Genomic DNA, 27,168 nt, shown 5'->3' on the forward strand with positions numbered 1-27,168 from the left:
TGTAGGGAATGGTTGGCAAAATCCTCCATCCACAGAGAAGCAAGTGAAGAACAGGGTCAAGACAGGTGTTTGTGTGTATCTGCAGAGGCAGGGTGTGCGGGGGGAGTGGAGGGCTATGTTGCAGGGTACATATCTGTCAGGACAGCACTGCATATATGTGAGTATATGCTACACTGACGGACCCTTCTACTCCAGCTCCTAAAACAGAGAGAGAGGCATGCTCCTGTGAGCACTATATGGAATGCTTTTATGTGTCTCCTCAGAAAGGGATGAGGGAAAAGTGTTTCTAGGCCTGGGACAAAGAGCAGGAATGACAAAAGCAGCATTGCACAATCCAGCAGCTTGGCACCAGGGTGGACAGAGGCACAGTACAATAAAAACATGCAAAGGGCAAAGCCCAGTCCCAGCCAGATTCTGCCCAGCTACATCCCTTCCTCAGCCTTTGGTCATAATTATATCAATGCAAGCATGATAAAGTATTATTGAAGCACAGCACTGCCCCAGAGAAATAGGACAGGGAAGTAGGAGTGAGGATCTGAGGTGGACATGGAAGTAGATGTAGCCTGACAGATGTGGGCAGCTCTGCCTGAACTGAATTTGTATCAAAAAAGGGATATAATGAGGTCACTACATTAGAAGAACGATGCTAAAAAGGTAGTAAAGCCTTGCTGAAGATGTTAAGCTCATAAGCCAGTTACTGGTGCTGACTGTGCCTTCATGGGATACTGAAACACCTGCATACCTGGCAGGCCAGTCAGTGCAAGAGGCACCGCTGAACAAGGTGCAGGGACTGAAGAGGAATTGAGGTAGAAAACTTAGAAAGAGATCTGGATGAGATGCTAGAGTTTGTATCGTTTGTAGACTACTCTCAGAAAAAAAAATACAGAGATCCAGAAAAGTCGTTAAGAAGAGACAACTGCATGGCAAATTAAATCCACAGCTGACTCTGCTAACGGCATCACTGGCACCATACTGGGGAGGGGGTTCCATGCATCCCCTAATGACCAGTCATACAAACCCTGGAGCACAGAGCTCTCTCTACTAATCCAGAGAGGAAAATTCTAAGCTAAGACAGCCACATAATTTCCTGCTTCCTTCTTGTCAATCTCTCCTCGGAATATCAACCTCTCCTTTCTTCTCCTGCCCATATTTCCCCTACTTTTAATGCCTCTGCTCTGATCCATCTGCTCCTTCTACAGTTTATTTATTATCTGTCTCTTCTTCCTCTTCCTCCCATGATTTTTACCTTGCCCCCAGATGTTCTTGTTGGGCTGCCAGGTCCCTGGTTCAGTGATATAACTCAGCTGATTTACTCTCCTTAAAGCAGTGTCTTCTCTCATGTAAATCACCCTCCAAACCCAGCCTGTGAAATGGGCTTGTTCACTAAACTCTATGAATAGGAAAGTAGGCACAGCTGGCCTATTCATAATCAACTTAAAAAATAGATTATCTCTTTACAGATTAAACATTATCGTTTTAACAGTCAACATAAATCAACTACACTTCCAGGCCTAGCATTGCTGCTGCCACTGCAGGGTGACAAGTCTTGCAAAGGGAAGGGCTGCCAGTCCAGGGTGCAGTGGGAAACAGTTTGTTTGTCTTCCACCATGAATATACGTTCTCCTCTTACACCCCCAGAGCATACTGCTAGAGGTTGTTACAAGGAGAAAAGTGGGCTAAGGAAACAAAGGTAGGGGGTTAATTTTGCTTCATTCACATGCATTTCCAAGCAATCTAGCAACTATTGGACTATTCTATAGCCAGAATCCAATTGCCTTACTTCCCTCCCTAGGGCTGATGCAGCTCAAAAACATATGGAACAACAGAGTCAGCCTCTGGAATAGTAACAGGACAGGGAGCCTCTAAACACTGACTGGTATCTAGCTCTGTTTCCTACAGTTCAAAATCATTGGGCTCCTGTGGATGAGGTAAAGCAGCTTGGTGGATTTTATCTAATGTAAGCAGGAGCACCCATCTCAAAAAACACCTCATCATAACCCAGGGAGCCACCTCACCAAAGAAGGGCTGAGGACTGAGATCCACTCCAGACATGCCACATGGAGAGCAGAGGCAGGACAGAGTAGCCCAGAGCCTGCTACTGGCCAGGCTGCACCTCTTCCTTCATCGGGTACAAGACACTAAGTCACTGGAGATGCTCAACCCAACACACTGTCGTCAGTGTGCTATGGTTGTGTACTCAACAGAGAGATAAGGCCCATAGAACAAGTACAGTCCATACCCTTCCCTTCCTCCCTGGTCACTCACCGAGAACCACCCAGTGTCTCAAATGTTTCTCTTGGAGCAGCAAACCTGTGATTCCCGAGTTGGTCCTGATGATTGCAAGGGATTGGCAAACGCCGTTGACAGGTTATCACATTATGAACCAGCCTCACAGCTCTTTCAAACAAATAAGAAAAAAAAAATATGAGGAAGAGGTTAGGTTATGGATCAAAGGACAAAAGACAGCCTGGGCAAAGACACTAGCAGTTCACAAAGGACAGGGCAGCAAAAGTTACATGGAGAGAATGCTTTAGTGTAACCACTCTTAACAAGCCCTGGTAATTTTTATTGCTCTAGCCTCCTTCTAACCTTTCTTGATAAATGGGAATAACAGTTAATAGACCTGAACCAATCGGTTACATCCAATAAGGTGTTTGGCAAAATTAGCTTTGTTCTCCACTCATAACTGATATTACCTTGGTTTCATTCATTATCTGAAATGAGCCAACTAATGTATATTTTCTATTAATCATTTGAAATTTGGAAAGGTTGGTGCTGAACAGTCTCTTCCAAGAACTTGCCAATTTGAGATGGCGTGGTTATGTGAGCTTTGTAAGGGAGAAACTCGTGGGTTTGCTTCAGCTGAGCTCTCCTGGCACAAGCAATAGGTCATGTGAGTTTATTGCTTCAGTTGTCACACACAGCTTCACAGGTTTGGCTCTGAATGATGCATCCTGTAAAACCAAAGTACTGCAAAGCTTAGAAAAATAAGTACAAAATGTGCTTAACGTTCACAAACATAACTTGATTTCCAAAAGGAACATAAGAATACTTGTTGGCCTGCCTACTAGAGACTAACACACTTTGCTCACTAATGGTGAGACCTTTGAGACCCCCAAGATCCCAATTTTTGTTTCAATTCTCAAAACACAAAAGCATGTTGAGTGTGAGGTTTCCCATAAGGATAATTTCCAATGTTGTCACCCATAGCAGCTTTTTCACAGGTAAGAAAACCTGCAGGCAGGGTTGAAGTGCTTTCTATAGCTCAGCATCCTTCCATGGAATCAGGACATGTCTCTCAGACAGATCCCAGAAGTGCCACAAAACAGAGCTTATTAGATCACTGTACATCTTAAAAATTCATAAAAATGCTATCTGTCTATTCTGTGCATTAGGAAAATGCAGATATGTCAAGGTCAGGCCCTACAACTCCTTATTTCATCTTACGTCATTTGTTTCATCTACAAACAACCTATTGCCAAAAGTTTCCAGGTTCACTGCATCATGTTTTCATGTTAGCCATGGGTCAAGAGCCAAGTAACTGGCCAGATGTAAATTTCTGGAAGAAAACAGGAGATGCTAACCAGGCAGAATCAAGCAGGATATTAAAAGATCAGGGGGCAGGCAGAGAACAGGATTCCCTGCTCCCTCAAAGAAAAAACAGGCATATTAAACCCAGCCTATGTCTAGATCAGAGCATCAAGTAAGAACATTTCTGAGTGTATCAGCAGCATGCTTTGAAGCAGAAGCCAGTCCCTCCCCGTGGCAGCTCAGTATTTCTGCCGCTGCCCAGATCCTGCTGTGTCACAAATGCATAGAGATTGTTGAGCAAATGATACACACACCATGTTTGAAAAAAGAAAGTCTCCATATGCAAAAGGCCATATAAGGACCATTAATCCCAGTTACAGATAGTGATTTCCAGTGATTGTCTGGAACTGGAAGGGTTCCAGACAATCACTGGTTCCCGTGTGCTGAGAGGGGGTTTCTGCCGATGGCTAGAGCACTGCTGTGCGCCATATCCACCACCTCCACAGGACATGGACACTGAACACAGCCTGACACAGCTGTGGTGTCTGTTGCCAGCCAAAATTTATTTTCATCAGAGCAACACTTCAGGTGTCATCAAAACTCCAAGAAAACCATACTGAAGAGAGCTTACCATCTGCACACGAGACACTGTGAGCCAACAAATTCCGTGCAGGTATGTCATACACCAACCCCCAGGCACCAAAAGAATTTGTAAATGAAATAAAAAAGTGTCACTAAGCATGCAGATCAGAACTACTCCTTACCAGGCCATTCCCCATTGCATTTTCTGATCTCAAATCTTTCACTTCCTTACAGAAGACCCCCAAAAAATCCTTCAAGAAAATCCACTGTCCAACCTCCTGTATTGTATATCTTATTAACTTGAAGGAAGCCAAAGGAGATTATCCTCTAATCTATCCATAAAACCTTCCCTCTCTTAGGCAATGGGGCTTAGAGAACCCAGGAAGAGGCTGCCATGAACAGGACTCAGCCAGATCCTCTCCCAGGAGCTGTGAGCTGAGAGAAAACCCACGGAAGGTGGGACTACCCTGTCACAAAGCTCCCTTGGCAATAAGGACACCAGGTTGTCCTTGACATGACACTAAGCTTCAGTAACACTGAAGCTTGCAAACAGAGCGAGCGAGGACACAAGGAACAAAGCAAGGTGGACCACCTGAGCCACGCAAAGCTCCCTGTTTGCTTTCCGCATCTGCACTTGGCCATGGAGCAGTGGTTCTGGGCAGCTACTGCCTGCATGAGGGCTCGGTGTAGAGGCAGCCACACTGAGATCCACCAGCCACTGAGGCCTCTTACCAGAAACCGGGCAGGGAGAGCACAGTGGAGGCTGCAGCAGCAGCGGGACCTGCAGAGGCAGCTGCTCCTGCCTTTCAGTTGAGTAATGTGGGCCCATTTGTTCTGGGTGACATTAATGATATTTGCCATCCATCTCAGACTCTTTAAATTACCTTTTTATGGCCAAAATCCTTTTCATAATTGATAAAAATCTCTTTTTTATATCCCGAGTTATTGAAAAAAATGTGAAGTTTTTTATTCCTCATTATAGGTTTAATACAAATGTGTTTTTTATTGATGACTGCTTGGAAGCCCTGACGGGCCTACTGAGAGAGGCTCAGAGGGGTGAGAGAAGGGCCAAATCCTTCCCTCCTACTTCCCAGCCCCTCAAACCGTCGGAGTAACAGCCACCACAGCCCAGCCTCCACTCTGATGGCTAATGGAAGGTGGGTAACGTCATGCAGGAAGAGCAGATTTCCTGTGATGGACATAATACCCATAGCAAGCAGAAGAGTCTCTTGCTGACCTAAATCTAGTTTCCTCACATTTGTTAGTGATGTACACAAGGGCCAACTTCAGACAGCATCCCAGCACAGCGTTGCTGGAGCAGGGTACTTAAGGACAGAACCAGGGTCACAAGCTACAGGAGACCTGGGTGTTCATCAGAACCATTCAGCATCAGTCCCACAGCCCCAAGCAACCACGAGAGCAACCATGCAGTGACTTTGCCACACATCAGTGTTTTCAGGCAGAACACTCGACCACAAGGCTATGCAACAGCAGAGAAAGCAGGCACATGTCGTGGCATCCTGTATGGGTTAAGACAACACTGCCGGCCTGGGAAGAGGCTTCCTGGGGCCATAACAGGATCTGCAGCATCATGACCTGAAGATTTTGTGATCTAGCAGAACAAATGAGCCTTCTCTAGGGCAACATATGGAGCCAGCTACAGAAAGTGGCTCATATTCCCTTGGAAACAACTTGGATGCTGTTAGGACATGCAGTGTAATACCCAACAGCCTATTGAAGGCCTAGCTGGTCTCCCATAGAGCTGAACACTGCTTCAATAGTTCTTCAAATCAGAAGTAAGCATATGTCTTGCCAGAGCTTAAAATGCCAATCAACAGTTCCAGAAGGAAGGGAATCGATCCATCCTTCTCCCTGTTACTTGCACAGCAAAGGCTGCCATGCTGTACCAAGAGTGCATATAGAAACAGGAGTAAAAAGTCCATTATATTCCCTCTGTCTTTTCTCAGACTCCAACAGTCCGAGGGTGGAGGAGTCTCTTGCTGTGGGCATTAGCACCTTGCTGCAGTCTCATTCTAAATCTTTCCCATGGCAGGTTCACATGGGCATATGATCTTTGTCCCTCCCTGTCAAATGGCCATGTGGCATTGCTGTGCATCATTGCAGTGACCATGCTCCCAGCTGTATGTGGGTACATTTCAACAGTGGATGAATAAAGCTCGTGTACCCAACCTAGAAAACACTTTGGGAACCTTGGAAGCAATTTAAGGTAGAAAGATAAAGGGCAGCATCCTTATTGGCCACAGTTTTGCTGCAGGGACAATGACTTCTCAGATGAGGAGTATTTGTTTCTTACCACACAGCACTGGGGCCATGCCAGGTAGAAGGGTAGGAATCCAAGGAGAGCAAAGCCCTCTAACAGAAGGCTGGGTCCTCCAAGCATCTCTATCTGTAAAAATGCATCCTGCTTCACAAACCACAGCACAGGAGGTTCCTCTACCACACATGTTTTGCTTACAAATCACAGTCAACTTGCTGACATATCCTGCCCTGCTCAATCAGTGAGCTCCATTATTGTATGGCTGCAGGAGGCTTCTTGCAAATGGCAAAATAGTCCTTGAACAACAGGTAAAAGCCACAATTAACTGTGGATGAAAAGGATGGTCTCCTTGGAGGTGCTGGCTAATCAAGCAATTAGAAACTACTTCCCATTACCTGCACTCCCACAAAGCAAAGCTGGACTGACATCCTTCCAAATTACTGTCTTTCCATCAATTTAAGCCCTTTATACAATTTGGCTTCAGTAGAGACAAGCCTTGACCTCTGGGCTCTCCCCAGACCTCTCTCCCAGCTTTGAACAAAGGAAGCACTGGAAGCAACACATTCAATCACTGGTGTGTCCTCCCTACGGAGCCTGTTTTGCCTCTCAGCCTTCCTGGAGTGCAGCAAGGGCACCAGCAATGGTGTAAGTGTGTTTGCAGATGTGGATACCTGGGCTCCAAGCAGAAAGCTGGTCAGGATTTCTTGGGATCCCTCATTTAATAGCATCCGAGAGTGCTCAGCTTCAGCAATTTCCACTCATCCCTGCGACAGCTTCAACAACTGTTAGCAAGAGGCCAGAGATGTGAGGATAAGTCAAGGGACAAGGACAAGGAGAAACCCTCACTCCCATGGCAGGCAAGGCCGTCCCTGTGGCCTACATCAGTCCCTCACCCCCAGACAAAGACAGCATAGACACAGAGCACTTGTGCAGCCGCACAGCGCAAGTGCCCCACCAGCATGGGAAAGACCCTACCTGAGACCGTGCTGGCCTCATGGGGATGCTAACTTTATCCTTGCCCTAACTCCCAACCATGCAACCTCACACCAGGCATAGGAGCAGGGACCAGAGGACCAGCCTGACAGGAACCTCCCACAAAGGAGCACAGGTGGAGGAACTGGGATATTTCTGAAGGGACAGTGATGAGATGGGTGGGGAGGGAATGTCTCCCACCAAGAAAAATTACATCCACCATAAGTAAAAGCCTAGGCAGAGTATGGAGTATACAAACACACCGATGGGGAGAATAAGGAGTATTGGGGAAAAGGTCAGAAAGTTGGTTACAAAATGCCAATGAGTGAGGAGGAGCTGGAAGCTGGTGAGCAGTGGGCTCTGGAAAGCGACATCTTGCTGTACAGAGGAGAGTGATTACAGCGGTGCTGAGTGGGTAGAGCTATGCTGTGGACTACTGGGATGTGCAGATCAGATGGGTGACTGCAAACCAGGAGGCATTTCAGGACTAGAAAGAGGTAAAAGAGTGCGTTGGCATAGATAGGAGTACACAGCAAAGTCAGGAGGCGTCACAGCATCTAAACTCATTATCATTGCACAGTAGTAGAGAAGCCAGACCCACAGAGCTGTATTAGGGACTGCACTGGACAGTACTGGAGCCAGGCAACAGAAAAAAACCAAGGATATTTGGAAGAGTGGGGTTGTAAAAGTTGCCAAGTCATTCTGCAGCCACTCAGTCCTATGAGGAAGGGTGCTTTGGAATGGCCTTGATCAGAGTAGAGAAAACCAGATTTATTTTTGAAAGGAGAGAGTTTCCCAATAGCCCAATCAGTGTTAGCAATGAGCAATAAGCTCCTCTGAGCACCTTGTCCATGGAAATCACACACAAAAAGACCTACAGGTAGCCTTTCTGACAGACACCGAAGGGCTGTCAGGTGGAACTGGCTTGGCCAAACTCAGAGGTAGCCGGGGTTCTGCACCTCTGCTCTGGGACCAAACTGGCATGACCTCCCCAGTATCCCTATAGCCCATGGCCACAAGCCAGTGTCTTCCAACAGACCTGCCAGTGGAAGGAAATGCCCCTGATCCCAGTGCTGGCAAAACATTTTTTCCATCATTTCTACTTTCTAAGCGCAATGCTTTTGTGCTTTTAAGGCGGAGCCACTCCAAAAGATTCATCTTCCAGAGCCTCTCATCAGTCTTTCTCCCTAAATGTCTGGTGTCCAAATTTCACCAGAAGTTGCTTGGCTCTGCTCTGCATACACCTTGTTGAGTTAGAGAGCTTAGCTGAACCAGCTATCTTTCCCTGTGTCATTAATAGCCCTGCAGAGAAAATGACAATTGTGGGGTAGGGAACATACTCATTTTGCATTCATTTTCCACACCTGACACCTTTTCATTTTCAGAATCTTGTTCAAGCAGGGAAGATATGAATAGAGGTAGGAGAGACTCTTTCATTCATATCTCATCACCCATTCTTATGCACACAGTTTTTCCCAACTGATCCAAGGAATCCATCCAGAACAAGCCCTACCTGTGGTATCTCCACTGTCCCCCCAAAAGACTCTTACTCTATGATCTTGCTGGTGAGCATTTCCAGGAGTCATTGTAAAGATTTCTTTGCATAGCCTCTCCCACTGCTACTACTAGTGCTGTCCTCAAAATCCCACCTCCACCCCAACCTCTTGTATACAACACTCAAAAAAATTATCACCTCCCACCATCACTTAGCTAAATCACTATGGCTGAGATTAGAAAGCCAGCATCTGCTCACTACTGGTTATTTTTATCCCAATGATCCCCGATAGGTACACAGATTCACCCTAGACTTAAAACAGGGTTTGACAGGGCAGCCCACTAGTCAGCATATATGATGCTTCTCCTTCTGTGTGATATCAGCACACATGCCATTTGCCTTTAAATCAGTCCATTAGTTCACACAGCAGAACTACATGCTGTAGCTCCCAGTCTCCAGCCACGATGTTGGGAATGGAGTTCCCCCATCAGCAGGGTGTCATGCAAGTCTGTGTGGTGACAACAGAGCTGTGTCAAACTGCTGTAAACCCACCTCACAAGCCCTCTGCCTTTGCTCAAAGATCAGTCCCCTTGGAATGCTCTCCATTTACGCCAGTTTTCCCACAAAATCACTCCATTTGTCAAACATCCAAGCCTCTGATAAGATTCTCAGGAGTAGGTCATATCAGAAGACAGACTATTTCTAATTGACTGAAGATACAATGCTTCTATACACAAAACTGGCTTTTTTTGATCTTCATGCCCTTTTGCAAGCTCTTACCTAATTTGTCAGCCTGTCACATTCCTCCCTAGGTATCTTTGTATTTCCAGTTACTATTTCCCCCATTTGTTCTGCACTGAGCCAAACTGTATGTAATTACTTCTTGCCTATATTTGAGATTCATCAAAGGAGCCTGCTCTTGAGTCTGATGGGGAAACTGGAAGTCTTAACACTGAATTCGAGAGCAGCAGGGTTAGGCCTACACCCCCTGGGAGTGTTCCCTCACTGTCATTTTCTCTTCTATTTGAATTCATCTGCGAGTTCCCAGGTGTGATCCTGGCCCCAAGGGGGACGGTTTCAGGATCCCCCTTTGCACTCTCCTCTGCTCTGACACTCCACCTTGCCCTTCTGCCATCCATATTTCAGCTAAGTATATTGTATTTAAAATGTACTGAGGATGTAGCTACACTGGATTTAAATTTGTTCCTGAAGTAACCCTGTTAAATCCTCTGGGCTCTGGCAAAGACAGCTTTGGTGCATTAGGTTTCCCAAACCCTTTTTGCTTTTAAATACCTTGATTTGGTACCCTGTAACTAATGGACATGGGCTTTTAATACTTAATACTGCTTTTAATACTGACCAGTTTCACCAGCTCCTTTATTTTTATACATGTCATTCTCTTAATTTCTCTCTTTTATCATCTCTCTCTTTCTCTCATTAGCATTTCCTCTCTATCCCTTTCTTCCCATTTCTACCTTTTTTTTCTTCCGCTCTCTGTCTCTTTAAAATTAAATATTGCCCAGCACTGCCCATGTGGGTGAAGTGAATGCTAAGAGGGAAGGCTGCTGTGGAGACTGGATTCAAGCTGCCTCGCTGGCAATCAATGAGGCATGGAGGGCTCGTCTAGCTCCCAAAAAGCTGAAAGAAACCAGAGCATATCAGTGGCAGCTGAACACGTACTTGAGAGAAAAGAAGACAGCCCACCTCCAAGCACCTGGTTCAGCCTGCGAGACGCCACACAAACTGAGCCAGGGCTGTGGTTGTTTAATGGGGGCTAACCTTGGGGTGGCTTTCCATGGCTTCTGCAGAGGGGAGGTTGCCGGATGGAGGCCCATGGAGCAGCAGGGCTCTGGAGGGAGCAGCCAGCCTGCCCTGCTCCATCTATTCACTGAGCTGTGAAACACAGCTGGTACCAGCCGTGCTACAAGGATGCAGCACTGAGAGAGGGAGCATCTTGCAGGTCAGGGGTTGACATTAACACTGTCATTAAACTGCAGGGAAATATTAGTTCTCATTCCTGACTAGACAATACCTAGGCGCTAAAACTACACATAGGCAGACCCATGCCATCCAAATCTGCCCATAATATACTCACTAGGTGCAAATACTTCACTTACCCCATCATGTTAGCCCCATACCTCCTCACCACACAGTCACACATGCCAGAACACCAAAATATACATCCACCCTGCTTCCATTCTTCAGCCTCCTGTCTTCCTCTCCCTCACATCCACCTTCTCTTCCACTGCCTTTGCACACTGTTGCCTCCTACCTCCCTCTCACCATGTCAGTTGTGATCCTTGAAATTCCTCTCCTCAACCTGAGCTGGAGTGTGAGGGAACCTCTTCTTCTAAGGGGCAAGTAGCAGAACGCCCTCTCTAAATACTGTGGTTACTTCCCTTACATCTAATGAACATAGGCACCCACCTCTGATCTCAGTGCTGTGGGCTGCTGAGGGTTAATGGTGACACAGACTCCTAGGCTACTGTATCACCTGAGTGCAATCACCAAAAGTGATTTATGCTATTATTTTCTTTGAGGGTTAATTAGGGGCTCAAGAAAGTAAAAGGCTGTCAGTGCTAGCTGAAATTGGTCTGGTGCAGCCAGGGGAGAGCAATCGTCCCTCACAGAGCCCTGCTAACACATCTTTGTCCTGAACTTTGTCTCCAGCTCTGACCCCTCCATGTGGCAGATGGCCCTCCATCCTGACCTCTAGGAACCCTGTTAGTCTTGGCATAACCTCCAGGGTACACTGCTCTGCTGAGCCCTGCCATTTCCACCTGGCAGCCTCACACCCTTAATCCTCTATTATCTTCTCCTTTCCTAAGCTTGCCAATAAAGCCCATCAATGGACAAGGAAAAATTTGCATGGCATTCTCCCAGGGGCAAGGAGGATATATGTCCCCTTGGTATCTCTTGCAACTAAGAACCTCCAGAGACCTCCTTGCTCCTGTTTTCCTTCCTCTAGCTGCCCAGGGCTTGCTGAGGCCTGAGAAGCCAACACAGGCTATGGATGCCCCTACCTCTTTGCCCAGGTCCTCACGGATGACTTGCTCAACCTCCTGCCTGGTGCTTTGTGGGGCCTGGCTGTGCAGTACTTTGAGGGTGCGGGTGTACTCCTCAGGCAGCAGGTAGTCAAGTGCTCCCAGGTGCTGTCCCACCTTGATGAAGGTGCCTCGGTTGGCGCAGCACAGCTCCCGGAGGCGCTCAGCAGAGCGCAGGTGCACCTGCGGAGAGACAAGAACATCAGCCAAGGCCTTTGCTCTCTGTTACATGCACACGTCCACATATGTACCTTTTATGTGTCCAGTATTTAAACCGACCAGGGATTTCTTTTTTTGATTTTGGGCATCATCATCTAATCTGTCAGTTAAGTACTAAGACTCTGGCTTGATTCAGAGGGGTCGAAGCAGCCCAATACAAGACGTTCCAGAGTACAAGGAGCTTCAACACTTGTTTGCACAGGCAGAACGAGCAATGACAGCACATTAGTTTTTGGCTCTGTCCAGGGCTACATCCTTGCACAGAATGAGATGTCTAGCCATAGGACAGCATTGGTTTGTTGCTGTGATCCACCACTATGATGCACAGTTTGGAAACCTCTTGTTGAAAGACAAAAGTTGGGACCACAACTATGTATGTTAGACTCCTAGTGTGAGTGTAATGAATTAAAGTGAGAAGAAAACCACAGACACCATCCCAGAAACTTCCAGGAACTTGGAAGAAGAGTCTGTTAAAAATGAAAACTACAGATGTCTGTTTGGCAGTGAGGAGGACAGTACATGGGCAATCCTTCATCCTCCTCAGCTCACTCTGACACACCCCAAGGGGAAATTGCATCCCTCCAGTCCAGCCAGGTCTTGGTCTTACTGCTTACATTGCCAAGAAAGTCTGCAGTGACAGTGGTTTTAGAAACTAAGAATTAGAGAAGACTTGCCAGCTTTGCTCATATTGGCCAAAATGCAGCCACCAAATGAGAAAACCCATTACCAACCACTTGCCTGGTCTGGATTTCAGCTCCTGAGGTTCATTCTGCCTCTCAAGAATAGACCAGCCACCACATCCTTCAGTGACAATGATTTATTCTGCCTTTATTACTCTCACTAGAAAAATCTCCTGCCAAGGACACAGCTATGCTCAATATTCTTTAATAAACTTCAGATAAGTTTACCCTGATACATTAATAAAATCTAAGCAAATCAATGACAAAAAATAACTTCGCACCCATCTCCTGTTAATGCCTGACACCTACCTGCATGGAGGCTCCTAATCCCTCTGGCTTCCGTGTCAGAAGTCACTGAAAGTCAAATCCTGTGTCTGCAAACCTCATCTGCCCAAGATCTTGTGGTGAGGGACTCCAGCAAAAGCCTCAAAGTAAGTGGCAGAAAGGAACACCACACGCACCCCCACGCCTACCCAATTTAGTGGCTACCTTTGCCCTCGGTGCAAAGCAGCGCTGTGTCACATCACAGGACAGGGCAAGTGTCTTGCACTTGGGAACACATCAGGGGACAGACTGGGTGCTGAGCCGCAAATGCATAAAACACAGGCCTAGGGGAGCTTGAGGAGAAAGCCTAATGTGCAAGTCTCACGCTCAGCGTGTGAAACTTGACAGCTTGATGCACACATGCGCGCGCGCACACACACACATGGTTTATTAGGCGGGCACGCACAGGCAAGCATAACTCACGCTAGGAGAGCGAGCTTCCCCCGTCGTATTGCCTGCTCGAAAGCACTTGCAAATACATAGGCAGAAAATAACATCCACGAGCATGAAGTCTCCCACATTACTGTGCTGCATTTTACACAGCGGCTTTAAAGCTCCTGCTGTAACAAACAAGCCTCTGCCCCGGTTGTTTCCCTGCTCTCCTTCCCTGTGTGTGGTGGGGGCAAAAGCAGGCCAAAAGAGGACACGGAAAGGAAGCTGTGAAAGAGGACGAAAGAGCAAGAAAAGTGGTGAGGGAGTAATAGGATGAAAGAGAAAGGCAGTGGGAGGGAGGGAGCCAGAGCGGCTGGGTAGTTTGTGACAGCACTGGGAGCACAGCCCATTACAGGGAAACAGCTTTTATGCAGCTCCGATAATCGCTTTCTGCCTGCTGCCTCCAGCCGTGGAGGAAAGCCCCTGCCAGCAGCAAAGGGAAAGGGGAGCAGTGGCAGCTGCCCCCCCAGGTGTCGGGCAGCCACTGCCCAGGACACAGGCAGGAACCAGTGGCAAGGCTCCTTGCAGATGTGCTCCAAAATCCCCAGCACTGAGCACAGGCCAGCACAGGGCCCTGCGACCTCCCATCGGCACAGCAGGAGCCCGTCAAATGACGCCGGGCTGCGGCACGGCTCAGGGCAGAGCAGCTCAGGGTAGAGGTGCTGGCTCAAATGCACCCACCTGCCCCACACAGATCACCAAGGGAGATGGAAAAAACAGAATGAAAAACTCCTGTAGCTGAAAATTCAACTGGTTATAGACATGCTTGGATGCAGGGTGTATCTTCATGTTGGTCACTGCTGAGAAGGAGGCAGAAATAGCCCCTCTCTCCTCTAGCACAAGGAGAGAGGACATTTTGGCCCTCCCAAACTTAGCCACCCTGTAGAGAACCTGTTTGGCCTCAGGGACACAGCAGTCCTGGCCAAGAGAGACAAGAGCATCCTTACAGAGGGCTCCAGGAACAAAACAGAACAAAAAACCCATGCACAGCATCCAACACCATGCTCTCACAACTGGCTTGACTAAAACTCCTAAGAGACAGCTGCCCTGGCTGGCTGGCTGGACTAGGGAGTGCCAGCTCCCGCCCCTGCTAGAGAGACAAAAGATGACTAAGTAACTTGCCTCAGAAGTAGGAAATCTATTCATAGCCCTACATTTTACAAAACCCCAGTCCACATTAGAGGCAGGAGTACAGTAAGAATGAAGCAGGATTGTGAATGCAGCTTCCAAGGTCTCTCTTCTTATCAAGCACGTCAGCATTTTCAGCAGAAAAATGTTCATAACGCTATCTATTAATTGCCTGGATCTCTCCAAGCTAGGTCACGGTCCAGATGCAGCACTTGTTTCTCTGATAGATGACCTTCTGCTAATCATAGGCAAAGTAAGAGTGCCACATTCTTACTACTGTGTCCAACACTGTTGACCCACACTTCTGTCCTACCCTGAAGAAACTGCAGGGTCAATGGAAAACCCCAGAATGCCTCAGAGCTTTTCTCTGAGAAATCTCAGAAGATACTGCTCTTTGTTGTACAAGCAATACCTTGAAGATTCTTCTTATCAGGGAAAAGAGCTGGGAACAACAGCTAGTTAGACAGGGAGCCGCTTATATGCATCATGCCTAGAAGCACACTGCAGAGAAAGGAAGGATTTCATGTACGAAGGATTACCAAGAATAAGCCTCCCTCAGGAAGCACTTCAGATCACAAATGCTGTCTGAGTGTGTATACGGTTCTTTCCTCAGTCCACATGGGTATCTCTTTCTGTCTCAATCCCCTTCTCCAAATTTCAGCAGGACAAATTCCAGTGAAACACTGGAACAGGTTGCCCAGAGAGGTGGTAGATGCCTCATCCCCAGAAACATCCAAGGTCAGGTTGGACAGGGCCCTGAGCAACCTGATCTAGTTGAAGATGTCCGTCCTCTTTGCAGTGGGGTTGGACTAGATGATATTCAGACATCCCTTCCAACCCAAACTATTTATGATTCTATTGAATTCTCCATTGGCCTACAGCATGGCTATCAGACTCGTGGTTTACCTAAAAGCCTTGGGTAAATTGGGATTAACACTGATTATTAAAATTGTTCTATATGGGCCATAATGGAAGTAATAACCATCAGGTATGGAGAGGAGGCGCCTCTGGGGTGAAGCACATACTCAGCAAGCAAAGCTGCAAAGGGACATTTTTTAATTTACCCTTGATGTACAAGCAGACCTGCCTTCTCAAGTAATTTTGATGCTTTTGAAGGAGCCTTTACTCACAGAGATGTTGGCAAAGAACTGCTCTCCAGAGCATCAGATGTGCAAGGTGTCACAAATTGGCAGATGCTACTCTGGTCTTAAAAATAAAGGAATTAATTTAGCAGAAAATAAATACCAAAGGTAAAATGTACTGGTGAAAACCTGAGTATCTGGTGACAGACCTGGTGACAAAAGGGCTCAGAAAGGTCACTAAAGACTGTAAGGTAAGTGGTGGAAACCCCTCTTCATACGAAAAACCCTTCAGAAAAGTAATTCCAACCCTGAAGGGCATCCTCACAGCTGGAAAAACGTGAAATGGGGATTAAGAATGCAGCGAGAAAATTTGAAATGCAATTAGTCAAAGACATAACAAACAAGTCACCAGAAATTCCTGGTGATGAGTGCTGCCTCCAGGAACACTGCGAACACAAACATCTCGCATAGAACGTCAGGCTGGATTTTGCCCAGGGGACAGGGCTAGAAGGGCTGCTACTCCTCTCACCTCCATACCAGAGAGCACTCTTGTACAGGTGAGCAGGAACAGCTCCACGCCACGTGGTGCCCGCTCACATCCCATCCACTCCCAACCTGCGCAAGGGAAAGGAGGCACCCTCTTCTGCTGCAGGCAATTCCCTGCATGGTGCAGGATGCTGAGGAGAAGCCTGCCCATCACTGCTTACAATGGATACACACTCTCAAAGATAGTATTTCAAGAAAAATATCTCTAGAAAATGCCTTGAAAACTTCAATCATATAAAAATCACAGATTAATTAAAAAAATAGCTGAGGTGCTAATAATCATAATAAAAAGAGGATCACACATTAAAACCATTAGTTTCCAGAGGACTGATGGGGAACAAATGTTGCCCTGTATTTAAGAAAAATCCAGAGTAATCTGGGAAATTATAGTCCTGCAAGCTTTTTTCTGTATCAACTAAATTAGTTGAAACAATAATTATAGAGAGTATTAAAAATCATCTAGCTAAATGTGTTACGACTGAAAAAAGCCAACAGAGATTTTGAGAGGAAAAAAAAAATCATTCTTCACCAGTCCACTAAAATACTCTGAGCATGTTAAGCAATGGTCAATAGAATAGAAAAGGGAAGTATTTATTGGGACTTTTAAGTGCCTTTCATGCCTTTCAATAAATTCCCTCACAAAGAGTGAAAAGAAAACTGAGTAATTATTGGAGAAGATGCAAGAATGGTCTTTTATATCACTTGCTCATTTTATCACATTCCCAGCTCAGAATTCCCCCTTTGCAACACCAGGCTCAGCACTACACACAGCAGCAGTGGGAGACTCTCTAGTTAGGACAAGGCTGCAACATTCAGTGATGTTTTTACTACAGATTCATTTCAACCTGTTCGGAATTCTTTTAGACGAGGTGATACTGCAGTAGCCCTGTCTACGTTAGCACCTGCAATGTTGTTACTTCCAGTGAAGCTGAACTAGCACTGGAAACACCGAGAAATGTGATGAAAAGGAAAACAGGTACAGGTAGCACAAAGCAGAAGGAGCTCTCTACTATAAATTACCATCAAAAACAAACAGCAGAGTGTCCCATTACACCTATCCTTACACCAAGGTTTAATTTCCCTCCTAGTGATCTGGCAAAGGAGAGAACAGTGCCGTGACAAAAATTCCATAAGATGCAATAGAAATTATTCACCACTAGGGAAAAATAAGCCCTGCCAAGTCCCTACCAAAGACAGGTGAACAATCAATAGACAAGCAGATAACCCATAGCATAGATGGCTGCAAGGTTACAGCAAATAATAGGGTATTCCACAAAGCAACAATCTTTTTTAAGTTTTTTTTACATCCCATTTTTCATAGTACAGCATTAACCAGTGGCACTCCCTGTCTGAGGATAGAGAATCCAAGAGCTTAATGGAATTCAGAAGGGCCTTAGACATTTATGATAAAACAACCATACCTGATTTTATATAGAGCTTTTCATCTCTAAAAGTGCTTTTACAAAGCTCTTTACAAAATTCAGAATCGCTATCCCCAATTTTACAGACTCATAAGAACATTACATGTAATAAAATGTCTAAAGAGCTTTAAACACTCTTGCTCAAGGCATAAAGACAAAAATTACCCTATTGATCAGCCACAGTGAGAGACAGAATGCAAACAGGGTGCACCGATGCTCCCAGCATCATTAAAATCTTTATAGAACCTACTTGGTGTATCCAGCTCCCACATTCCATTTAAATCAGTCACCCCTTCTGCTGGGGTTCAACCTGCTTCCAAGGATCTCCTGTATTTACTAAACTACCTGCCATTGCAAGGACTCGGAACATTGCTGATGGACTCGGAACATTGCTGATGGACTCTTGCTTTCTTCCAATGGCACAGCGAAACTGCTGTTTATGGTCTTTCATATTTAGCCTTTGGGATGCTGGGAAGTATCTTGTGGCACACAGTGTGTGGAGCATCCCAGGCATATATGCTGTCAGCCACCCTGGACAAGACAGCTCTTCCAGGGATGCCTGCAGTAGCAGAAGACTGGACTGGAAGAGCCAGGCTTTCCCTTGGACTCCATACAGAGGGAAGAGAGGATGTCATCACACCTCTGTAGTGGGTATTCCCAAAACACAGTAAGTCAAGGAAGGAGAAAAGACATGTCAGAGAAGATAAGACAGGAATATGGCCACAGTCCTTTTCTCTTCCACCCCTGATAATGACAGGGCCATAGGCACATGACTGGTAAAACTATGGAACAGCTTTAGATGACCCAGGACAGCACAAAACTGAGAGGAATGGAAGGATGTCCACCTCAGTTTAATACAGTGAGAGACTGAAATCAAGTGCCATGCCAAAAGATCTGTGAAGATGTTTAGAGAGGATACAGATACTGGTGAAATGAACAGGGTACTTGCGTGCTTTAAAAAAAGCAATAGAAAACCTAGAACCCATTGCAATGACAGTGTAGCTGTGTCCAAGGGGCTATTATTTCCTCTTTCAACAAATCTGAATAAGCATACAGTTAATATAAACTACTATAGCGCTCAAACTCTGTCAGCCTGGTAATCAGACTGACTGACAGCAGGGGTGCTGCAAGGAGACACACAACTCTAAATGGAATTGTTATTGCCTCCTTTTTTGTACTATCTTTCCCTCCTACCTTTTACAAAATCTTATTCCTTTGCACACCCCGTATTTCCCATTCAAATGCTTCCTTACACCAATACTAACTGATCATACTGCTGATCACAGACAGATCCACTATCTAATAATTCATTATTTGTGTAAGTTACGTATAACATTCCCAAAGATTTACCTATGGGTCTCTGCCTGCCCATATGAGAGTAGGGCACTCCATATGTTTCCACTTAGGGAACCTTGTTACCTTTTCAGACCTATACTTTTTAGTTAGTTCACCTTGGTGCAAACCCTGGTTAAAAAGGCATCCCCCTAATTCTCAGTTTTGACTTCCATAGCTCAAAATAGTCCTAGCAGAGATCAAAGTCCTTCAGAAATTCTGGCACAACAGTAGGTTGCCAGTGGGACACCCAGGAAGTGAGAGAGCGCGCTTTAGAGCTTGCAAAGGATAAAGGGTGGAGATGATTCCCTAGACTAAAGCGACAATTTCTTAGCTTTTCAGTTTCACAAACACAGGAACAAGTAGTCACACAATTAGCAGGATGGCCAGTGAATGCCATACAAATGGAAGGATATACACAGTGAGCCTGCATCAGACAGCTGAAATCTAGTGTTGGTGCTGGGGCCTTGTATCACCAGTGCTAAAGGCAGCTGAAATTAAAGCAAACACGTTTCATGATTTGTGCAAATCTTCCCTGGAGATCAGGAGGGACTTTTCCAAACTCAGGCCAGCCATTTCACACTGAACAGACGTGCAAGCCCCCATCCTCTGAGCCATCAGGCCTCTGAATTTCCACACACAAGCCCATACAGACATTGACCTCCCACCTATGCTACACATACTCTCATGCTCTTCCCGCTAATACCCTGATTCACAACATGGTTCCTAACAATCCGTACAGGTGACTAAGGAGTGGCCTAGCACTAGTTTGAGATGCCATTTGATTCAGGAAAAACTTACACTCCGCTGAGGTCCATCTCTTCAGCCAGTCACTTCCCAAGCTGCTCTAAGAGGAGGAAGCAGAGTTGCTCAACCGCAGCGTGAAGCACCAGCAGTCACCTTGCTGAACCCTGCCCTTGCTGGCTGGTGCATACACAACCAGCGCTGATAGCCTGCCCATGTTCCATCTTCATTTTGCTCCAAGCTCGGTCATTTGTGCTCTGATTATCTCTCATTACTGACGACCTTGCTGTAATGAGTTTTAATCCGCCTCGTATTAATTAGAAACATTTTCATTAGCCAGCTCAATTTTAGGTAAATAGCTAATAGAAGCAACTGAGCTGCAATTAGTTATCTGTGGGGCAGTTCAGGAGAAAAATCAGAAGGGAGCAGCTGTTTCCCCTCTAGACACCTCTGTGATATAATGCACTATTGTGTCTAAGTCTCCTGAGCAGGGAGAACAAGGAGCACAGGGAAGGGATGGTCAGAGACAAGGGGAAAACAACATGCTAACATAACTGGGACGTAGCACTTCTATGGCTATGGCATTACCTGCCTATTCTCTCCCACTAACAGTCCCAGATCAAACTGTTGAATATGGGAGTCTGAGAGTCAAGCTGAGTCCTTTACACCTACAGACATCACCTCCAGTCAACATGGTTCTGGTCTTGAAGCTGTTGTACCTTGAGGGGAGCCCTCTCTAGAAGACAATATCTGTGACTGCGCAACAGGTCCTTCACACAGGATCTCTTTTGGGGCATGTCCACTTATGCAAATGTTACTTACTCAGAAGGATAAGATCAGATCAGATCTGCACGAGAAGGAAGGAACAGACCTATGTCTGGTCTTTGCAAAGTCAGCAGGTTCCCAAAAGTGCCTTCAGTGCCTTGTTGTCCTGATAGGATTGGTATACAGAGAGATGTATCCTCTGCTTTGTTGCAAAGCACCCATGGAGAATAGGAAGTCATTCAACAGCACGGCTGCAGAAGGCACAGAGACATTTATAGAAGCCGCAGTGAAACTAGGCACGTGTCTCGATCCATTGATCACAGTGCCTGCAGCTCCTGTTACGGAGGCAGGTGAAATGATAGTAAATTTAACACAGCATCTCTCAAAATCTTGCTAACAAAATTAATTCAGCTCAGCTTGGATCAGACCATGTGGGATGGCAGTGAAAAGCTGAGGGCTGTAAAGACACCGTCTTATATGGCCTTGTGTTTAGCTGTGGTGGGGGGCTGCCAAACATTAGTCCTATTAAGCCTCGTTTTATTTGCTATTTTCAGTTGCTATAAGGAACAAGATCAATCAAGATGTGTGTTAGATTCAGGAGTGTTCCCTAAACAGGGGCTGCTGACACACCGTACAGAAACCATAGACTACTGTCTGAGCGGCAAGAGATGATGGTGTGTCGCAAAAATGACTTTAAGGGAGAACACTCCCCAAACAGCTATATCCATGTAAGGAGACCCTGGGAAGGCAGTAACGTGGGAAGTGAGGGCTGGTCCTGGGCTGGTGGAAGCATGGCGGGAAGAGCTCAAACAAGGCCACAGCAGGAATTAGCAGTCACTGAAGCTGATACAGTTATGGCTATGCACAGGGAGGCTCCATATCAAGGATAGGGGTGTAGAGATGGTCTCTTCACTTAAAAAAAGGTCTGAAGTCTCAGACAGAGTAGAGAGAGCAAAACAAGTACATCAGGAGCTACTGCAAGACAGATGAACCAGTATGGTATAAATGAGAAAGAGTTTCATGATTTGTCCTCAATAGTAATACCAGATGGTGCCAAGAAGGCTGACCTGGTAACATTTACCAACTACTCCAGAGGTCAGACACTGTAAACAGGAAGAGAAACATAGAGGGTGTTACTAGTGTTAGTGAAGAGGTAGAAGATGAGATGAAACGATTACCAAGGGAATGTGTTCAAATGCTGAATATTCACAGAATCACTAAGGTTGGAAAGGACCTTCAAGATCAAGTCCAACCATCAATCCAACACCACCATGTCCCCTAAACCATGTCCTGAAGCACCACATCCACACGTTTCTTGAACGCTTCCAGAGATGGTGACTCCACCACTGCCTTGGGCAGGCTGTTCCAATGCTTGACCATCCTTTCGATGAAGAAATTTTTCCTAATAGCCAGTCTAAACCTCCCCTGGCTCAACTTGAGGCCATTTCCTCTCGTTCTATCACTAGTTACTTGGGAGAAGAGACCAACACCCTTTCAGGTAGTTGTAGAGAGCGATAAGGTCTCCTCTCAGCCTCCTCTTCTTCAGACTAAACAAACCCAGTTCCCTCAGACGCTCCCCATAAGACTTGCGCTCCAGACCCCTCACCATCTTCGTTGCCCTTCTCTGGACACGCTCCAGCACCTCAACGTCCTTCTTGTAGTGAGAGGCCCAACACTGAACACAGGACTCAAGGTGTGGCCTCACCAGTGCCGAGTACAGGGGCACAATCACTTCCCTGCTCCTGCTGGCCACACTATTCCTGATACAGGCCAGGATGCTGTTGGCTGCCTTGGCCACCTGGGCACACTGCTGGCTCATATTCAGCTGGCTGTCAACCAGCACCCCCAGGTCCTTTTCTGCCAGGCAGCTTTCCAGCCACTCCTCCCCAAGCCTGTAGCGTTGTATGGGGTTGTTGTGGCCGAAGTGCAGGACCCTGCACTTGGCCTTATTAAACTTCATACAGTTGACCTCTGCCCATCGATCCAGCCTGTCCAGATCCCTCTGCAGAGCCCTCCTACTCTCCAGCAGATCAACACTCCCACCCAACTTGGTGTCATCTGCAAACTTACTGAGGGAGCACTCAATCCCCTCATCCAGATCATCAATAAAGATATTGAATAAGACTGGCCCCAGAACCGAGCCCTGAGGAACACCGCTTGTGACTGGCCACCAGCTGGATTTAACACCGCTCACCACAACTCTCTGGGCTCGGCCATCCAGCCAGTTCCTCACCCAGCGAAGAGTAAACCCGTCCAAGCCATGAGCCGCCAGTATCTCCAGGAGAATGCTGTGGGAGACACTGTCAAAGGCTTTACTAAAGTCCAGGTAGACAACATCCACAGCCTTTCCTTCATCCACTAGGCAGGTCACCTGGTCATAGAAGGAGATCAGGTTGGTCAAGCAGGACCTGCCTTTCATGAACCCATGCTGGCTGGGCCTATCCCTTGGTTGTCCTACACATGCCCTGTGAGCACTCTCAAGACGAACCGCTCCATGATCTTCCCCGGCACCGAGGTCAGGCTGACAGGCCTGTAGTTCCCAGGATCCTCCTTCCGGCCTTTCTTGTAGATGGGTGTCACATTGGCAAGCCTCCAGTCATCTGGGACCTCCCCTGTTAAGCAGGACTGCTGAGAAATGATGGAGAGTGGCTTGGCAAGCTCCCTCGCCAGCTCTCTCAGTACTCTCGGGTGGATCCCACCTGGTCCCATAGACTTGTGGGTGTCCAGGTGGCTTAACAGGTCCTTAACTGTTTCCTTCTCGATTATGAGGAGTTTATTGTGCTCTCCATCCTCGTCTCCCAGTTCAGGGGGCTGAATACCCTGCGGATACCTGGACTGGCTATTAAAGACTGAGGCAAAGAAGGCATTAAGTACCTCAACCTTGTCCTCGTCCTTGGAGACGATGTTCCCTGCCATATCCAGTAAGGGATGGAGATTCTCCTTGCCTCTCTTTTTGTTGTTAATATATTTGTAGCAGCATTTTTTTATTATCCTTTACAACTGTGGTCTTCAAAGCAAAGTCAAGGATCGTAGCAGCAGAGATGAGCATGGACATCTGACAGTCTCCTCTCTTAGTCGCCACACCCCATCCTGCAATAAAATGGGAGCTGGAAAAGCCATGGAGTCCATGGGAAGCACTGACAGACAGAAGATACACTGAAAGACACACTGAAAGGTGAGATTTATCAGGATGCATGGCCCAAGCACAGAGGGAAAGATGGAGAAAGCTCAGCTAAGTCTCATCTAGTTCAGCAGCTGAGGGTCAAGACAGGGTAGCTTCACACAGTCTGCTCTCCTAGTGTGGGTGTGCAGGGAAGAAGGAAGCACAGAGGCAGCCGTTGCAGCTGGAGGGGAGAAATCATCACATCCACTTTGTCAACATCGAAGAATCTGGGCTGACATTCTTCTCTTCCCAACAGTCGAATCCCACCCTACCAGCTGCACGTCACAGCTGACCTCCAGTCAGGACCTATCTGAGTCAACGTCAGGAGATTAAACCATGCAACAGCAGCTTCTTCCCCTTCTATATATGCAACTTCTCTCCTGGCAGGTCACTCCAATGGCCAGGGGAGCAGAGCAAGCAGGCTCCCTCTCTTAACAGCCATGCAGATGGGCACCAGCATTTATCTTGGTCACAGAACCCAGAAAGAAGGGTTTCCACTGCAGCCTTTCTAGAGATCTCAATACATCCCCTTACCAAACTGGCAGAGGCAGATTCCTTTCCCCTTCTTTAATCTGAGAAGCTCTGACCTTTAAAGTACAGACCTCTTCCCATACGAACAGGATGCCTGAAATGGAGAGAGACAGTAACACATGAAATACCTAGAAGTGATTAAATTGGATTGACGAGGAAGTCAGGAAAGATAACAACCATGGGATTATGCTGTCAATTCCAAAAAACTTCAGTGACTGTCATAGCACTACATCCAACAGACAGAGAGTGGCTGTGGTGCCAGTAAGTCATCATCAATGGCAAAGTGCAGTTCTACTGTTAAAAGTGTGTAAGTTGAGGGGAGAAAAAAAAAAAGAAATGGCCCCTTGTTACTCAGCAGGCCTGTTCCCTTCTGGATATCAGTCAGAGTTGCTGACTTCAGTGAAATATATATAAGTTACTCCAGCTTTTTCATCCAGTTAACACCATACAGCTCTACAACATGAAAGGCAGCTGGTGTCTATTAGCATCTCAGCAATGTCACTACTATGGCAGACTGAGCTGGTGTCTCTTCTGATTCATGCACAATCAATAGACTTGTTAAACGGCAATTAGAAGGTCAGATCCTTCCTTGCAGCCACTCCTTTGCATTCTCACTGAAAACAACAGGTTTGTGCAGGTGCCAATGGAAGCAGAATTTGGAAAAACTGGGCTTATATGGGTGCCAGTGAAGGTAGCATTTGGTCTACTGAATCCTTATGGCTGCTAGGAATGCAAACAGAGAGAGCCTATATTGGCTTTGAGGGTACCGCTTAAAAATAGCATGAGATAGCAGTTTAATAAAGTAAAACATATGAATATTTGACATGGCACCACACTGAGATGAACAAAAGGAGAGCCCAGGTGAGGCCACATGTTGGTTATCCATCATCCAGACTAGATTACTTTTGCTCCCACAATAAGCAAAAGGAATTACCCCCAGCAGTACCAGAGGCAATTGCCTTTACTGCAGCTGCTAGCACAATGAACAGTATTGTACACGTCTCCCCTGCACTTGGCTGTGGCTCACCAAAGTTGTGAAGGATCATCTTTATATATAATTACATATTCAACACTTTGCCCTTTCCATTGCCAGCTGTTGAATTTTCCCTCTCATCTAAGAGATGAATGAGCATCCACAAGGCAGGGATGCTGCATTTGTAAATGTCAAACATATTATAAGAACCTAAAGTAAAATAGGTGGTAAAGCTGTTGGATGTCTTGTCTCATTCTAATTTTAAGAAAACGGAGTGTCCCTCCACCTGCAGACTCACTGTCAACCATTATTTTATTTACAAGCAATCGGGTGCAACAGGAAACATTATCAGTGCATGGGGAGTTGAGCTAAGAAGAAAAGGAGCAGAAAGTCTCCACCTCCAGATTACTTATCCCATCCAGGATCAAAGTGACTGGTCAATAGCCTTTAAGAGTGGTACAGCCTAGGAAATCATAAAATAGATTCCTGCTCAGTTGCCTGTGGAGAAATTTCCCTACCCTTATCCACCATCCTTCCAGAGAAGCAACTACAAATAGCAGGAAATGCACTTTATCAGATGGAAATCTAGGGTGGATTTCTTCTTGATATATGAGATGCTGATTTCCACAGATCACTTGTGCAAGTACCCCAAGGGGCAGGGTAAGGAAAGCCTGGTCCATCACTATACAGTTATAACTTCTTTGTGGAAAAAAATGAAAATCAGGCAGTGCTTGTCACAATTTAAAAAAGAAAGCACCGTCTAGGAATCCAGAGGTTTCAGTTTGAATCTCACGTGAGCAACAGTCAAGGTTCCTTTGTCAAAAGGGGGAGAATCTGGCGTAAGACGCTAACACTGGACAAGAGAAAACAAAGATGACACTGCAGTGGAGATAATAGGCAAGAGACAATCTCCACCAACACGCTAATCAAAGACAGGAAATTTCTAACGTTGACTAGAAGGAGAGTAGTAAGCTTAAGACAAAAGGCCTATCACAAAGGCAATCAGTACAAAACCTGACAGAAAAATAATATTAACAAAGATCCTCTAAAAAATCAGCCCTTGCTGGCAAAATACAGTCACTGTGGATAGTCCCAAAGACAAAATTTGCGTGCCAAAAAAGGACCACAGAGAGTTAGCACTACACAAGATGGGTGTGAAGCAAAGCAATGAAGAGAAATCAGATGCTGGTAATCCAAAAGTAATGGTATGTATGACTTCTACCCTCATATAATTATTTTATTAAAGCATTTACATGCTCCACACAGAGATACAGACATGCCATGAAGAAGGATGAAGTCACAGTGAAACAGGGAGTTGATGTCCGCAGGCAGGGGAAAATGGAAAACGGGATAAACATGGTCTTGGTTTGGTCTCTGGAAAAGAGTGGAGCTTCACTGTCTTCTCATTAAGACTATAATGGCACGAAAGGGTGCTGTGCATTGGTTACCACAGAGGATATATTTCTTTCCTGGGCAGAGACAGAATGCTGTACGTACAAGCGCTTGGCTGGAGGTGATAAACTCTGTTTAAACGTCTGCCTGACAACTTGAGGTAAAGCTGAGAATGTGAACATGCCTCCTCCAGGAGGCTTATTTAAATCTAGATTATGCCTATTCTGGAGCCTAAAATAGACTCCTTTTTAATCGTGTGCTCATAAGCACCTGGGATTCACTAGCATCCCATAGTAGCCAGTCAACGATGACATACTTATATAACTGCCTCTTTGAAAGCACAATTACCAAGTTTACATGAATTGCTGTCCTGACTACAGCTAAGTTGGGTGAGCTTCTAAACAGAGCTATGAGCAATTCAGATATTTCAAACTCCTCCTCTCCTGGGCTTTGACAGAAGGCTTCAGCCACAGTAAGGCAGGGTGCCTCAATCACCTCCACTACAGGAAGGCAGCCATCTATGGGCCACATCAC

The 27,168-nt window shown here is 46.2% G+C and overlaps 1 protein-coding gene across 1 annotated transcript in view; it reads right to left on the reverse strand.

Annotated features, from left to right (window-relative positions):
- Positions 1-27,168, reverse strand: part of ADCK1 (aarF domain containing kinase 1) — a gene marked incomplete at both ends in the record, with an annotated part of 83,694 nt that overhangs the window by 38,384 nt on the left and 18,142 nt on the right. The window contains one exon of the mRNA XM_082001064.1: positions 11,882-12,085. Within this exon, the coding sequence (XP_081857190.1) occupies positions 11,882-12,085 (204 nt within the window). The remainder of the gene's footprint in view (positions 1-11,881; positions 12,086-27,168) is intronic.

The sequence above is a fragment of the Phaethon aethereus genome (assembly GCF_964289735.1).
Source record: "Phaethon aethereus genome assembly, chromosome: 5".
Taxonomy (NCBI): domain Eukaryota; kingdom Metazoa; phylum Chordata; class Aves; order Phaethontiformes; family Phaethontidae; genus Phaethon; species Phaethon aethereus.